The following is a 15,649-nucleotide window of genomic DNA, read 5'->3' on the forward strand; positions in this document are numbered from 1 at the left end:
AATTATGCTAGTATATGTGCCATAGAGATGTAATAAACTTTCAAAAGGTTTCAAAATTAAATTGATGAACAGGTCTTAACAGGTTAAAACATAGTGTCTGTGTCCATATGCACACTGATTAGCCACAATGTTTATACTGTGTAGGTCCTGAAAAACAACTGTGACCCGTTGGGGTATGGAAATGAACCTGGCAGGAGACCTGATAGTTTTAGGTTGGGACCTTTGGGAATTATGTTTGATTTAAGACATTGTTTCAATGCATAAGCAGATGGGAATCTGCTTATCAGAAGCAAAATGCTGTGTAATTACATTGTTTGGTTTGCCATAATCCCAGCAGCAATGACAACAGGCTAATGGCAGTGCTAAACTCTCATTTTCTGGTTTATTGCTTGTGAGATTTTCCATGTGTGCAGATATTAGCTGTGGGGCACTTAAGTGTGTAAAAATTTAAAGCTGAAACTTTGAAACTTTAAATCAGCCAATATCAGCAAGAAAAGGAAAACTGTGAAGTATCTGATAAATCTTTCTTTGTAATACCAGCGATATATGGTATTAGTTAGTGTAATGAAAGCTAATCAGAAATTAGCTGCCGGTGGGCATTAAGCCAAGCACAATATCAGTGCTTATTAAGCTGTTGCAAAGGACTGTGCAAACTGTGCAAAATGTGTCATTATTTGGTATCAGTACACAACATTTGCAAATCAAATTTTTAAAAAAATGCTCTGTACACAAGACCCTGTGTGATGCAAACTGTAGAGAATTGGTTGTTACTTATATATAGGTGTGGGAAACAATATGTGTACACATATCAATCCAGGCTCAGGGGGTTGGGAAGCGCATCTGTAACCGGAAGGTCGCTGGTTCGATCCTCGTACTCTCTGCCCTGGTCGTTGTGTCCTTGGGCAAGACACTTCACCTACCGCCTACTGGTGTGGGCCAGAGAGGCCGATGGCGCGATATGGCAGCCTCGCTTCTGTCAGTCTGCCCCAGGGCAGCTGTGGCTACAACCGTAGCTTGCCTCCACCAGTGTGTGAATGTGAGAGTGAATGAATAGTGGCATTGTAAAGCGCTTTGGGTGCCTTGAAAAGCGCTATATAAATCCAATCCATTATTATTATTATTATTATTATTATTATTATTATTATTATTATCATTATATTGAGCCAGTATTGTTATCAGAGTAATACTAGCAAGATTGAATCGATGGTTTAGTGAAAGCTGTGTTTTATTTTGTGAACTAAATATTCTGGAAAGTAAAAAATGCTTTAGTGATATTTAAAATGTGTTCAGAATTTGCAAACTGGTGATGATTGATGTCATAAATCATGACACAGCTCTCTGCTCTACATAAGCTGCTTTTTAAGTTAAAAGTATATATATTGGTTTTTGGTATTAGCAAAACTCACTGTGTCTTTACTTGGTATTGGTACTGTGTCTTTACCAAACCTTGCAGTATTGCAAATCACTAGTAAATAATTATGAAGCTATAAAAGAAAATGGTCTGAAAATATCATACAAATCACAGTATTGGCCACATATTTTATTAGAAATGAAAAACATGTGTAATGTGTAATTGACACTTTACAGACAGTTGTAGACTAAATCCACCATTTTTAATGAAGAACAGAGCAAAGATCTGTTCTGTAGCCTATAAGTATCAGTTAAATTTGCCCAAATCTTCAGAAACAGGCTTAGAATCATAGGCAAGGTTAATAGATTAGATCTTTGAGGTTCCTGAAAAACATCTGTGATCTTTTGTACCCTGCAGCATCACTTCGGGACCTTTGGACGGTGTTGACAATAAGGGTCTCCAGTTGGGTGTCCAGCTCCCAGGCAGTTCGCAGACAGGTCCTCAGCAGCAAAACCAGCAGCTCCTCTTGACTCCAGCCAGCCTCCAACTCGCTCAGCTCCAGGCCCAGCTTACCCTCCATCGCCTGAAACTGGCTCAGGAAGGCAACACAGCTGCTGCGGCCACTGTTCTCAATCAGGTTCTCTCCAATATCAACATGTCTCAGCCCTTGTTTAATCAGTTACGGACTTCAACTATGGTTGGAAGTCAACAGAGTGCCTTCCCCACAGGAGTGCTAGGTTTCCCCTCTTCAAATTCAGCCTTGGGAGCCTTGGTCAGTGGGGGATTCAACCAAAATTCAGGCACTGTTAGGCTGAACCATCCTTGTGGAGGAGACGCGATGGGTCAACAGGGCAATGAGTATGGGAAAAAGTCTGGGTCGACTTACCCCTCTGACACAGACAGACGACTTCAGTACAACTTATCTGGAGGGACATCTGCAGCATCAGCCACTGCTGGTAACGGGCTGTCCACAGTTATCAATACTCAGGCAAATAACATGACCAATGTTGGTCTTCAGCGAGATTTCTATAGACAGGATATGCAAGTACAACAAGCTGGGTTTAGTGAGCAGAAAATGAACATTTTTAACTCAATGGGACATAAAGAGCAATGGCAAGGTCAAACCAACTTGTCTCACACCGGTATGGTGGATGTGGGTTCTAATCCTCCCCCTGCGTGGACACCAGCTGGACAGCCGGCTCGGCCTAGGACTGAACTATATAACCCAGAGGAGCCAACCCATGATACGAAGTTAAACTGCAATAGTGCAGCAGTTTCCTCTTTTGGTTCAAGTGGCATGCAGGCTTTAGGACTCTACCAGCACCTGCATGGAAAAGAGGAAGCTTTATCGTCAGGTACCAGGACACTTCAGCCTTATCAAGTCAATGATTACCATGCTGTTACACCCACTCAGCTGCCACACCAGTGTAGCATTTGTGACAAGAAGGTCTACAACCTAAAGGTGAGCAAATTGATGAGTGTAAATCTTAGCACGTGACCATTATATGAATCTATGCATTTGTATATTTGAAACAGGAACAGAACAAAGTTAGTTTTCTTGAACTAAAACACAAGTTTGTGCGTTGCTTGAAGGATTTTACAAAATTTAAACAAGTCCTGACTTTCTGAATGAGCATTAAGCAGATATTAAGAATAGCTAATATACAGTAGTTAAGTATTTTTGTTCGATGGCCTCTAAGTCCATGATGGTGTCTCTTTAATTGGTTTCAGCCATGAGGTTATACAAGGGGTAGCTAAGAGCCACTAAGGGAGGGCAAGTATTGGGCTTCCTGTGTCTAAGCTGTTTGAGTCTACATGTTCAGACAGTGTTTATGTGTGTACGTGTGTTTAGGACTGGGAACAGCACGTGAAGGGAAAGCTACACCTCCAGAATCGAATGTTGTATGCAAATGACAGGTGAGTCATTTACAACTCCAAAAATTCACTGCACACAGTCTAAATTAGACTATCATTGATGACTGAGGACGTTCAGTAAGCCTCTGTGTTGATGTGATTTGTTGTGGTTTTTGTTTTGCTGAGTTTCAGACTTTTTACACAGCTTTAAAACGATGTCGATCAATTCAGAGCAAACCTCTTTTAGCAGTTGGAAATATGTTAGTTTCCTTTTCCTTACTTCTTATGCAGCTGTCTTAATCTTTCTCTGAATATGAGCTCTGTCATAAGATATGAGCGAGCAAGGCAGGGGAGAGGCAGCTAAAATCAGCCGTCTCTGATTGTTGCAGTTCAGCGGTGGTATCAGCTGGAGCTACTCACTATGCTGTCAGCAGGCCTTCTGATGGAGGTCTGAACCCCGCAGGAACGAACCACATAGTCTGTTCTGCTGCGAGTCAAGGTAGGATAACCCACCACCAACACCACCAGCTGTGTATCTCCTTACATTAGCACAAAGTGTAAAACATCAGTCTTAACTCCTGCTGTAAGAGTGATATTTTACTCATCACTTGATTATGAGAAACGGGGTATTTTTAGGACATGAGGCAGCATGTTTTTATAGTTGAACACTTCTTATTTTAACACATTGAAGTGCTGCGTGCAGTTAGCGTGAAGTGTTTTGAAGTCCTAAAACAGTGCTGCACCGTGCCAAGTCATCTTTTTTTGTACATGCTGGAGGAGTAGCAGTAAACACAACAAAGCCGAAGACTTCTACGCGCTGCTTTTCTGACAAACTCTCTTGATCCTATTATATATGCTTCATGCATTCACTTATGTATAATTACTAACTACAAACTGCCAACAAGCCCATACAGCATTAATATATATTAATTACCTAACACAATTTTTACTGGATGAGTAATCTGTTAGAAGATCTCTGTCTCAGTATTGTATTCCCATTGCTTGGAAGGGTGGTGAAGAAATGTCTTTAAATAAAATGGAAACAATGTGTTTTGAGCTACCCAAGACTGGGTAGCTGTTTGAACTATGCTAGTACTGTGTGCCAATTTCCAATAGTTCTGAGGTCATTCCATCATAGTTACAGCTCCTATGGCACATTCAACCGATTTTAAATTTAGACAATCTTCTCTTTAGGGTTTAAATAAATCTGAAGCTAACATTTGGATATCTATTGTGGAGGCACTCTGCACTTAAGATTAAACCATCTGGTTTAAATAGTTTTGGAGCTAAAATCCAAGTGATTGGATGGTCCCTTATGAGCAAGTATTTACACAACAATGGGAAGGAAGAGCTCTCGTGTAGCAAAAAGAGGCCTCTGGCAGAACCAGGCTCAGGGAAGTTCAGCCATCTGCTGCAACTGGCTCAAGCATGAGGGGAAAGAGACAAGAAAACATAATCACCACGAGTTAGCTAGGACTAATGCCTGCACGATTCTCACATCGGCCAAAATGGCAGAAATCTGCTTAATCAGACACCATGTGAATGTTGTGGTGCAGAGAAAACTGCAGAATGAAGACTCCAATCTGACTCATCAAACATTTTCATTCTCAGCTGCATCTCCATCTGTAATATCTATAAAGCTACAGGGCTTGTGTGAAAATGGGTTATGCAAATGAAACTGCAACTACATCTGCATCACAGTGGAGCATCATTACTGTTTCCCAGATGTTTCTCAAGAGTGACGTGTTTAGCAAAGCCTTTTCTTCCAGCTAGGTGCTGGTTGGGGCAAAAAAAGACTTTGAACAAAGAGGAAATTAAGAAAAAGCAACAATAAAAAAATATATTAAACATTTTGAACAAAATATTTAACAGTTTGAAAATGTACTTTACTAAAGCAAAGTTCTTCCCTCGCACTGGGTTTACTGTTTCAGGACAGTTGTAAGTTCCCATATCAAATTGTTTCCACAGATGTATCCTCAGGAGCCAGTATGTCATACTTGCCAGCTACAGCCATGAAGACTTACACCACGCCAGACACAGGATTTGCCTCACACCAGCCAGAGTCAAAGGTCAGACAAATGTTTGGGTTTTTTGGATTGGATACATGGTTCTTTGTTAGAGCTTGCCCAGAGCACATAAATCAAATTTTAAGATAAGTTGGAAAAAATGCTAGTGACAAAGAAGCAGCTGAAATTCTTGATTTTTCACTCCCTATAAAAAAAAAAAAAATAATTCAAATTTGATTTTTTAAATTACATTTGAACATCCAACAGTATGTTCAAAGGGCTCTTATACCTTTGACATGATCTCTTCATTTAGTTTTTCTGAGCATTTATTCTGCTACACTTCTTTCATGTGACATTTAAACATCAAGAAAGAGTGAATAAGTAAGAATCAACACCAAATGTGTGCTGCTTATTGAATGGACTCAGTTCACCTTGTTGACAGACGCTCAGGCCCAACACCAAGTTTCATGTTAGCGCTCTTCCACTGAACTTTAATAGTTAGAAGACTACTTCCAAATCTATCAAGCGCATGAATTACGAAAGCCCTAGGTTTAAAAAAGAGCACAACAGCAATAAATACAAATACATACATAGGAACATTTATCCAGATTTATTCAAGAATACATTTATATTTTAAGAATAAGAGATTTTTTGTAATTGCTTGAACACTTTTTCTTTTACTTCTGTTTTCTGGTTATGCACCCTAATATGTAAAGACACTTAGATTTAACCTCCTGATGACACTGAAGGATTCAAACATAATTAATATTAGCAATGTAGAGGGTTACCAAATGGGTTGCAAAAGCAAAAACTAATCCTAACACTGATTTTAAAGTATTTCTAAGAGTATAGATGAAGGATAGTTGTCCTAACTGTGGTCCTGCAGTGAGTTTGCCTGAGTTAAAGAGCCTGTGTTTGACTGGGGTTAAAAAAACAGCAGCTGTTGATAGGCGTCCATCATGAAGACAGGTCTCTTGAAAAGCACAGTGCAGATGATGAGTGAAGAGAAAGGACACCAAAATTAGACCCAGCAAACGTTCGGGAAGCCTACACTTATGACTAGCATGCAGCTTTCAACAGTCTGCGGGCATCAACACACACCCAGTGCATGGATATGTATTAATATGGTTACACAAACACACTATACAGACTCGTGTGCTCTATACTTTATTTTAGCTTCAGTTTTTTATAATGCATAAAGCATGGCATTCAACTTGTTAGATTATATTTTCTCACTTTCTATAATTTCCCTTAAATTTTGAAGTTAAATTTGTAACTTTAAATTAAAGTTAATTTGTGACAAATTCAAAGTCAAATTCAAAGACAAGACAGGCCGATCCAGAGATGGATGCCTTAATGTTTAAACTAGATTCCTTCGCCGCTAAAGCCGCTGTTTGTTCTTTGTTGCCAGGGTAACTGTATAACAGAATGCTGAAGTAAGTGATGGAAAAAGCCGTGTGCGTCTTTGGTTGGTTTTTGACAAAGGATTTGATTTTATTAGCGTGGAAGTATTTATAGGGTGTGCTACATGAGCTAATGTTGGTTGCAATAAACACACACCTGTCCAAGCCTAACATGTGAGGTTTTATTGTTTTTAAAGCCCTGCGAGATCCCAGGGATCACACAAATGCACACACGCATACAAGTTTTGATATTCTGTGTTATTTTTAGTGTAACAGCAATTTAGTTGTTAGATATGCACAGAAAAAAATTAAAAAGTTACATAAATTGTTTTCATTAATTTCACTTAACTAAATAAAAAAAATTGTGGTTGCAGTTAACTGAAATAAAAAATAAAAACTACACTTTAGTAAGTGAATAAAAATTTTGAAAAGCGCTTTTCACAGGCAAGAGTCACAAAACCAAAATGCAAAAGTGCACCATTTTACCATATTAAGGCAAAAACTACAATAAAAACTAAGCATTTAGAAGTAACACAAATTAAGCTGATATGGTCGCTTTAAAAGCAAACGGGAATTAAACTGAAATGTGAGTAAAGTTTAATTAAAACTAAAAAATAAAAACTACAGTAACTCAGATACAAACCAGACTAAAAGGAAAAAAAATTACCAGTATAAAGATGAAAGCTATTTTCAGCTGCTCTATATTCAAAAGGGGATTTAGGTACCACCAAATGTTGGATCTGACACTTTTTCACCAAAGTCCCTCCAGACACAGCCCCATCCAAGGCTCAAACCAGGGATCTTTTGCTTGTGAGGGAATTTGTAAACCACTACACTGTGAAGATACCACAACATATAATAATGTGGGTTCATACATACATTAGAAGCATGCACAACTTTTGTTCTTCTGCACTGCAGTGTCAGCTGTCCAGCCTGACGTAACACAGTAGCTTCTTTCGACAGAACTCGAACAGAGATAAACACAGGATTACAGCTAACCGCTGCATGGAGCACAGACCTAAAGACCCTAGGGCCACACCCCCCAGGCAGCAGTGTTAAGTTTCAGACTGGTGAGAGACTGGTAAAGTGATCTGAGGAATCGGCTTGTGAGCACTCTGCGTAGGAACGTGGGGAGAAACTGTGAAACCAAACTGACCGTCTTGCAGCATGAACCCTGATTTGTAAAAAAAAGCAGACGTATCCTCAGAAGAGATTCCACTGCAATTTACTGAACACATTGCAAAGCTATATTTTTAGGACTGTTTCCTTTCGCTGAATTGTAAGAAACTGTAAGAAACTCGCAAGGGTTTAATTAAACAATTTCAGTCAGGGTTGATTGCCAGTTCAGTTAAAAGATTATTTGAAGTCCTTCCATTCCTGTTCTTTATGTATTTGTGCATTTTAATTGTTGATAATTAAGTTTTAGTGAACACTGAACATTACCAAAGGTCTTCTGTCATTTATTCAAATTATTTTTTTTAAATAAATAAACCACATTAAGGAGGTCCAGGCTGTGTGTAAAGTGTCTCCTTGTGAGTAGTCAACGACACGGCATAACTCTGCACTTCTGGTTTGCGGACCACGGAAACGGCTACTGTTCAAAGCCTGAGCCAACCTTGAAAGTGATCTTAATGCTGTGGTCAAACTGTCTGGCCTATCAGACACAGGCCTGACTTTTACAGGTCACACATTTGTGACTAAAGCAAGCAGCGACTGAGCCTCTTGTTCTCACTAATATCCCAGGGACATAAACAGCCTATTCCTGGATCTGTTTATTGAGCCCATCCTGAACTGACCTTTATGTGTTCTGGTGGTGGAACTGGCATGTGGCTGTTAATAGAATTATCATAATTGCATCTGAAGTTGTTAATGTCACTGTGCTGGCCAGAAACTATTAAGTTATAATATCTTTTTTTTTTTTTTTTTAATAGCATTATCAAATGTTTTTTTTGTTGTTGTCTAAAATATAGTCACATGGCACATGTTGTGTTTGGGCTGTTTGTGTATGCACAGAATATGCACCAAACTGACATGTAAATTTTAAAGGTTACTTTTTACGAAGACTTATATACACTCTAGATTCAAGCAAAGTAAAGTCTTTGTTATTGTTGGGCTTTTCTTGGACAAAATTAAAAATGCTCCGGGTCGAATCGAGACCCCGGTCTGGCTAACACATGGAACTGTCGGTCAGGTTTGTCAACCAGAGACACAGAAAGAAGAGGAGGGGTGCTGGAAAAGTTGCAGTTGCAGCACAATGGTTGCAGAATTAAGACTCTGTGATATAACAAGTTGAATTTATAACTGCTTTCTGCAGTGATGTCAAAGGAACATGACGGCATGTCACCAGCTACTCTGATGGTGAATATAGCGCTTCGTATTTGCAAGATGCAATACGCAGGATTCACTCTTCTCCGTCACAGTAAAGAAGGTGCATAAGAGTTGCAGGTATCTGTATTATCAATTACAATATATCTTATGTGGTTTTAATACTAAAGTTTTACGTGTTATAAAACTCTATTTGATGGGTTTATCAAACTCTAAGTATGTGAGAATTACTAAAGGAAGCACTTTAGCTTCCACTTGTCTTCCTTCTCCAGCTTTATACCGGAGAGAGCACGTTCTAGTGTTTTTCCATAACAAAAGAGGGTATTGTGCCTCTGTATTACCCCCTCTCAGGTCAGATTTAAAAAAGGAATTACAAGTGGGTGCTGAGCAGTGCAGGTCACAATACTTGACAGCCTGGAGAGATGTGTGTGTCTGGGCCTAGTAAACTGACATGTCTCTAATGCCAAAAAATAACAAAATGTAATTTTTACTGCTGGATGGCTCCCAAGGATCTATTAATAAATGCGCTAAGGTGGGTTGTATGAAGGAGGGAAATTTACACATTGTTTGTTTGTTAGTGTCTTAGCAGTCTTAGACTCATTTTACACAGTATGCATGATTTTCATATACTGCAGAGATTGACACAGAGTTTTGAAGATATGTTTTTTGTTATCAGCCAAAATTAGATGATAGGATCGATAACAATTCCTACGCCTAGCTTCACATAATTCCGGAAGGAAGGAAAAAAAACTTCTTGCTAAGATTTGTCAAAGGGGAAATTAAAGCTATGAAATGTCATGTGATATCTTTTATATTTACCTTTGAGACGCTGGGTAACTGAATTCCATGGCTGACACCTGTCTTCAGTGTCTGCATTCTGTATTTGGGAAGTCGTGTGCTCATTGTGGGACACACTAAAATTGACACATAAACACAGCTCTCTGTATCCTGGTCATGGTTACAAGTGCTGCAAATAGAATAAAGCTATTTTAAAGTTTGACGATCTAAATAAAGATCAGATAAAGTATTTAAAGTTGCTCAAAGATTGCATTTTTGTTTCATATTTGCAGCCATTTCCGATCAGAAACACCTCCGTCGGTCGAGTCGTCCACATATGCAACCTCCCTGAGGGCAGCTGCACAGAGACTGATGTCATCAACCTGGGAATACCCTTTGGCAAAGTTACCAATTACATTCTCATGCGATCTACACATCAGGTAAAACAAAATGATTATTTATCAGTGAATAGTAACTTGTTGTTCATGTTTATCAGAAACTGTTTAGGTCTCAATTACATGTCTATATAAAAAGAAAACTATACTTTTGGCCATTGCTCATTCAGATCAGTACATTCTTTGTTACATTAGTATAAAAAGGTAACTTCTGTGCTTAAAATGTGCACCATGCAGGACACATGGTTACAGTTTTCTTTATTTTAGCATTTATTGATTGATTGCAGCTGCTTGTCATACATACAGTTGACCGCTGGGGTTTTAATACCTGTGGCAGGGTGTTTAATTATACCCCGAACTTAACTTTAAAATATATGAAGCATCTTGCTATGTTTGCACAGATTTCTTTAGTGGTTACCGCCAGAAAAGTTGCGGATTGGATGATTACCTTTATATGGAGCACATGTGTAAAATTTCAATGATCTTTTTTTTTCTTTTTTATTATCTGCATCTTCTTTTCTGCCACGGCTGTTATATGATACCAAACACTTAGTCATAACTTACTGGCTGTTTAACTACCAGTACTTGACAGCTCACTTAGGCTCCAGGGTTTCGTTTAACAGACCTGCAGCATTCATATCACCCCTATCAAATTTAAAGCATTCACTCTAAAATCACTGTATTAGTTGCAAAGATTAAAGAAAATGTTTCAGTGAATTATTACGTTAATGAAATACGATACTGGAGGATGATGATGTTCAGCTTTTCTTCCATCTACTCTGTCATCTGAAACGTATATATGTTTGAGAAGATTAGCCCTGAAAAAAGAACCTCTCGTAACAGGGTTCATGTTTATTGCAACTTTCTAACATTGTATTCCTCCATCAGGCCTTTCTAGAAATGGCATATGTGGAGGCAGCTCATGCCATGGTTCAGTACTACCAACTTACTCCAGCTATGATTAACAACCAAAAACTTCTAATACGAATGTCTAAGAGGTACAAGGAGCTGCAACTCAAGGTAAAACTAAAGAGAAACATTTTCAAAAATCAGTTATACACTCTGTTGGGCATTTACTAAACCCATAAGTCTTTTTAATTTAGAAACCAGGTAAAGATGTTCAATCAATCATCCAGGATATTACCTCACAGCGGGAAAGGGATGAGATGCAACAACATGAACAGTAAGAAAACTCAAATGTTTGTTTTCATGCAGCAGGCTTCTTTGAGTTGCTAATGGGGAAAATGCAATCTCAAAAACGTGCATCTTCTCTTCCTAGCTTTGTACCAGAGCGAGCACGTTCTCGCAGCCCTATCAGCCACTCTCTAAGTCCTCATTCCCACAGCCCCAGTTTTACATCATGCAGCTCAGCCCACAGCCCCCAAGGGCCACCATGCAGGGGTCCGGAGAGAGGCTCAGACGGTATGGGCCCCCACCGGGGCTCATGGGAGTGGTCGTCACACTTAAGAAGGGGTGAGGATGAAAGGGAGAGGGATGATCCGTGGAGGAATGGGGGCAGCGTGGATGATGATCGACCTAATGGTGGACGGGCGCCTGACCGTCGAAAGACCTACCAAAAATCCTTAGATCATCTTAGTTTCAGATCTACAGATGAGCGAGGAGGTGGAGGAGAAGGGATGAGGGGCAGAGACTGGCACCCACGAGGAAGCCCTCAAGGCTCATCCTATAATTCGTACAGGAACATCGAAGAGGATTTCTACAAGGAACAAGTGTACAAATCAGACAAGCCGCTCAGACCTCCATACCAGCGACATGACACAAAGCCAAAGAGGAGGGATGGTGATGACTACCACTCTAGGTCCAGGCATTCAGAATTTGAGATGGCTGATCAGACACTTTGCAGAACACCTGAAAATAAGAGGCAGAGTTCACCAGGCAGGGGCAGGAGTAAGAAAACAAGCAGGAGGTACACGGCTGCGGAGAAAAAAGAGAAAGAAAATGCTACTGAAAATACTGTGAGTAACTTCTGTAAATGTACATTGTTTATTTACATCTGCCAAATATTTCTTGTAACTAAAGAGATTGAATTTTTCAGGACCGCGAGTCAAAAGAAAAATCAGTTTCACCTCAGCGAATCAGTAAGACAAAAGAAACTAATGAAGGTGGTAAAGACAGGGACGCTGTAAGTAAACATGATGTTTATGACACCTTATAAGCTCTGGTTCCAGCTGGAAGTAGGGTATTAAAAACAATTTTCTTGACCCGTTTTCTTAGGAGAAGGATCGGGAAAGTTGTGACGACACAGATGAAGAGTGTTGGTATCCTAAGAACATGGAGGAACTGGTCACTGTAGATGAAGTGGGAGGAGAAGATGATTCCATTATTGAGCCAGACCTTTCTGAGCTGGAAGAGTTTGCATCCTGCCCCAAAGACTCAGCAGGGGAGCCATCAGTAGAGGAGTCTATATTGCCGTCTTCCTCATCCTTGGAGGTGCAGCCAACATCTAATGAGAAATCTCCAGAGACTGAAAAGTCTTGTGGGGATGCTGGAGACCAGGCAGCAACAACTGTAACTGAGAAACAAGAGACTGTTACGACTTCAGCCAAACCAGAAGAACAGAAAACGAATCCAGTGACTTCTGAGTTACCAGTTGCTAACCTTAGTGAATTCCCCAGTGAGGAGTTTAAAGCTGCATTGAAGGAGACATGCTTTGAAGGTAGTGAAATAGCCAACAACGGGCCACCAGGAGAGACTATGGAAAATCACATCTGTGTATTAGAGGACAGCAAGACCCCAGAAGTAGGACAGGTCATGGAAGTAGTCAATAATGGAGTGCAACACCAGGATGATGTTCATAAAAAAGGTACTGCTTACAAGAGAACATTAATGTTCATTAAAAAAACAAACAAGTGTAGCTGTTAAGCTTATTTTGTTAAACTTATACAGTTTTGTTAATCATTTGTTGGACAAAAGCATCTAGCTAGTGTGAGACCTGTAAAATTATTCCTCTTTCTGTACCTCATTAGAATAAGTCACCAATATGGTTATAAATATAATTAGAGCTACGTGATGGGTAACCTGAGAAGATTTTTTCTACAAGTGTTTTATTTAGTTGTCTTAACCCAGATACAAAAAACAAAACAAGAAGTAAGTACGTTTCTTTCTCATAACTCATATGCCTTTCATAGACTTTGAGGCCCGCTCACCATCTCGTGAACAAGATAGAGCTGTCAGTGAACACGGCATTCCTTTGGGTAAGCATAACACAGTTTTGTTACCATGTTACTGTTACTGTTGAACTGATAAAATCACTGAAAGCGAGCGGTTCTCATTCTAAAGTTTTTCCAATAATTCGGAATAAAGTCCACAACCTAAAAAAGTCACCAGTAGAAGACTGGATGTCTGGGTAGATAACCCACTAAGTTACAGCAGTATCAAATGAAAAGTAACACCTTTTTTCTAATCTAGTCTAGACTTCTTACGTGTGACATTCTGATTAAATTAAAAAAAAAAAAAAATCTGCTGCTCAGATAAAACACACAACAGGGTATGGTCAGCTTCAAATGCATTTGCACTACTGGAAATACTTTAGGTTTAGGTGAGGGAGCCTGCACAGAGCACGCAGGAGAAAGGATTTTGTACTACTGAGCTGGCAATTTAAAAATTGTTTACCATCAGATTTCATTGCATTAGAAATTCACAAGCTCACACACACCTCCTCTGCTCCTAACGAGTTTGTTAATAATTAACAACCTCATTCTGATCAACTGCACAATTGTTTGTAAAAGATTTACATTTAATTTAACCTGGTTGTATGTTAGAGGCCAGTTAACACCCGTTGCTGTTAAAAAAATGTATATCCTGATGGTCAGAGAATAAGGTTTGAAACAGAAGTCTCAGCGTGCATCCTCATGCTTTTGTCTGCTCTCAGTTCTGAAAATTCTTTAGTCCATATATTTCAAAGCAGTGTGCTTAAAACCTGCTTATCACAGCTATATTTATTCATTATCGTGGACAAAAGCTGCGGGAGTCTTGAGCCCATAATCTTAGTCCCAAAGATAAAGTATTATCTTTTTCACCATTAGTAAGGGCACTGACAATCTGTTGCATTAGCACTCTAATTGCCTGGAACTGCTTGGCTACTTGCTGACCTATTTCTGTGAGCAGGTTGTGAAATGCACCCCTGAGGGATCAGTATTTATATCATCATTAGAGCTAGAATGACGCAGCCAAAGCACATGGCCAGTTTTCAGCCTGCGGTGCAGAGACTTACTGTACAAAAGCCCTGGAGTGGCACAACAACAACAGAGCTCAGTGCACAGTGCACACACACAAGCATTGTGCAGCTATTTCTGTTGCATGTGTGTCCAGAAAAAAACCGTGTGCATAAACACCAATGGAATACTGATAAGTCTTCTGATTGTTTCCATCTTGTTCGTTTTTTACCAGCCTGAAAGTGAAAATAGGTGTGTGTGGTGGATGTGTTTTCAATTCAGCTTGGCTCCTGTTAGTTTCCAGCTTTTAAATTTAGTTTTTTTTTTAGCCTTTTTCTTATTTGTAATAAATGTGGATCATTGTGGGACCCAGTCAGAAACAAATTTACAAAGGTTTCTGAGTCACTGAGTCAATATGTAACAAAGCCTCAAACAACCATTTAGAACATTCTTAATACATTTAGCTTTTAGTTATTTAAGAGCACATTATCATTGCGCTTATGTTTTATATATGTCCAGCAATCATTTTATTCCCGCTAACTAAAAGTGTTGTTGTTGTTTTTTTTAGTTGTTTTGGTTATAAATAATTCTTAAGAGCTTGAAAAGAAGGCGACTGGACTTCTTTTAAAGTCCAGAACTGAAGAAGCCTCATGGATGAGAGGTGAAACATCTTCAAAAAACTTAAAGGAGTCTAGTCACCTTCTCTGCAAGCTCTTAAGATTACAGATGACTGAGAACCTATACAGTTATGTTATACATAATTAATCCTGGTATTAAAAATAGGGCTTTGCCGTGTCTTTGAGTCTGAAATGAATGCAGTGGGCAGACTATAAGAACTCACTGCCAGCAGGGTATGATCGCTTTTATTGTTAGATAATATAATCCCATTCTTTCAATTGAATTTAACCGCACAAAATCAGATTGTGATTTTATTACATTACCCTTTGGAAATCTATCATCGAATGTCCAGTAGAGTTATATTGGACATTAAACAGCTGTTGCCTTGCCAGCTCCATTCAGTCTGCGTGATGTCTGATTGTGCCCATGTGCAAATAGCTCAGATAATTGCCCGATGGAGTCAGAACAAATGATTAGATGTCACGTGTCCTGCTCCATACACTTGATCCAGGTTCTCCCTCGGCTAAATCAAACAAATTGATTCCCCTGACATTGTTCATGACGGAAAACTACTTTAGTTTCTGGGTTTTGTTTATTATAAGACATTTTGCAATGAGAGTGTAAAGTTCCTTAATCCCACTGAATTCATAGTTGTTTACAACTGACATACAGAATATTCAAGCAACTGTTAAGGTCTCCACGTACCCCATCACTCCCAGTGTGCTTTATTCAGTGCTCATTGGTC

At 39.3% G+C, this 15,649-nt stretch overlaps 1 protein-coding gene across 2 annotated transcripts in view; it reads left to right on the forward strand.

Moving 5' to 3' along the window:
- The window catches only part of rbm20 (RNA binding motif protein 20), a 45,789-nt gene that overhangs the window by 27,147 nt on the left and 2,993 nt on the right, over positions 1 to 15,649 (forward strand). For both annotated transcript variants that reach the window (XM_080879997.1, XM_080879998.1), the window contains exons 2-12: positions 1,769 to 2,813; positions 3,204 to 3,268; positions 3,595 to 3,704; positions 5,174 to 5,274; positions 10,010 to 10,156; positions 11,000 to 11,131; positions 11,215 to 11,294; positions 11,391 to 12,087; positions 12,168 to 12,254; positions 12,347 to 12,935; positions 13,261 to 13,326. In XM_080879997.1, coding sequence (XP_080736123.1) covers positions 1,769 to 2,813; positions 3,204 to 3,268; positions 3,595 to 3,704; positions 5,174 to 5,274; positions 10,010 to 10,156; positions 11,000 to 11,131; positions 11,215 to 11,294; positions 11,391 to 12,087; positions 12,168 to 12,254; positions 12,347 to 12,935; positions 13,261 to 13,326 — 3,119 coding nt within the window. The remainder of the gene's footprint in view (positions 1 to 1,768; positions 2,814 to 3,203; positions 3,269 to 3,594; positions 3,705 to 5,173; positions 5,275 to 10,009; positions 10,157 to 10,999; positions 11,132 to 11,214; positions 11,295 to 11,390; positions 12,088 to 12,167; positions 12,255 to 12,346; positions 12,936 to 13,260; positions 13,327 to 15,649) is intronic.

The sequence above is a fragment of the Rhamphochromis sp. 'chilingali' genome (assembly GCF_963969265.1).
Source record: "Rhamphochromis sp. 'chilingali' genome assembly, chromosome: 4".
NCBI classification, from domain to species: domain Eukaryota; kingdom Metazoa; phylum Chordata; class Actinopteri; order Cichliformes; family Cichlidae; genus Rhamphochromis; species Rhamphochromis sp. 'chilingali'.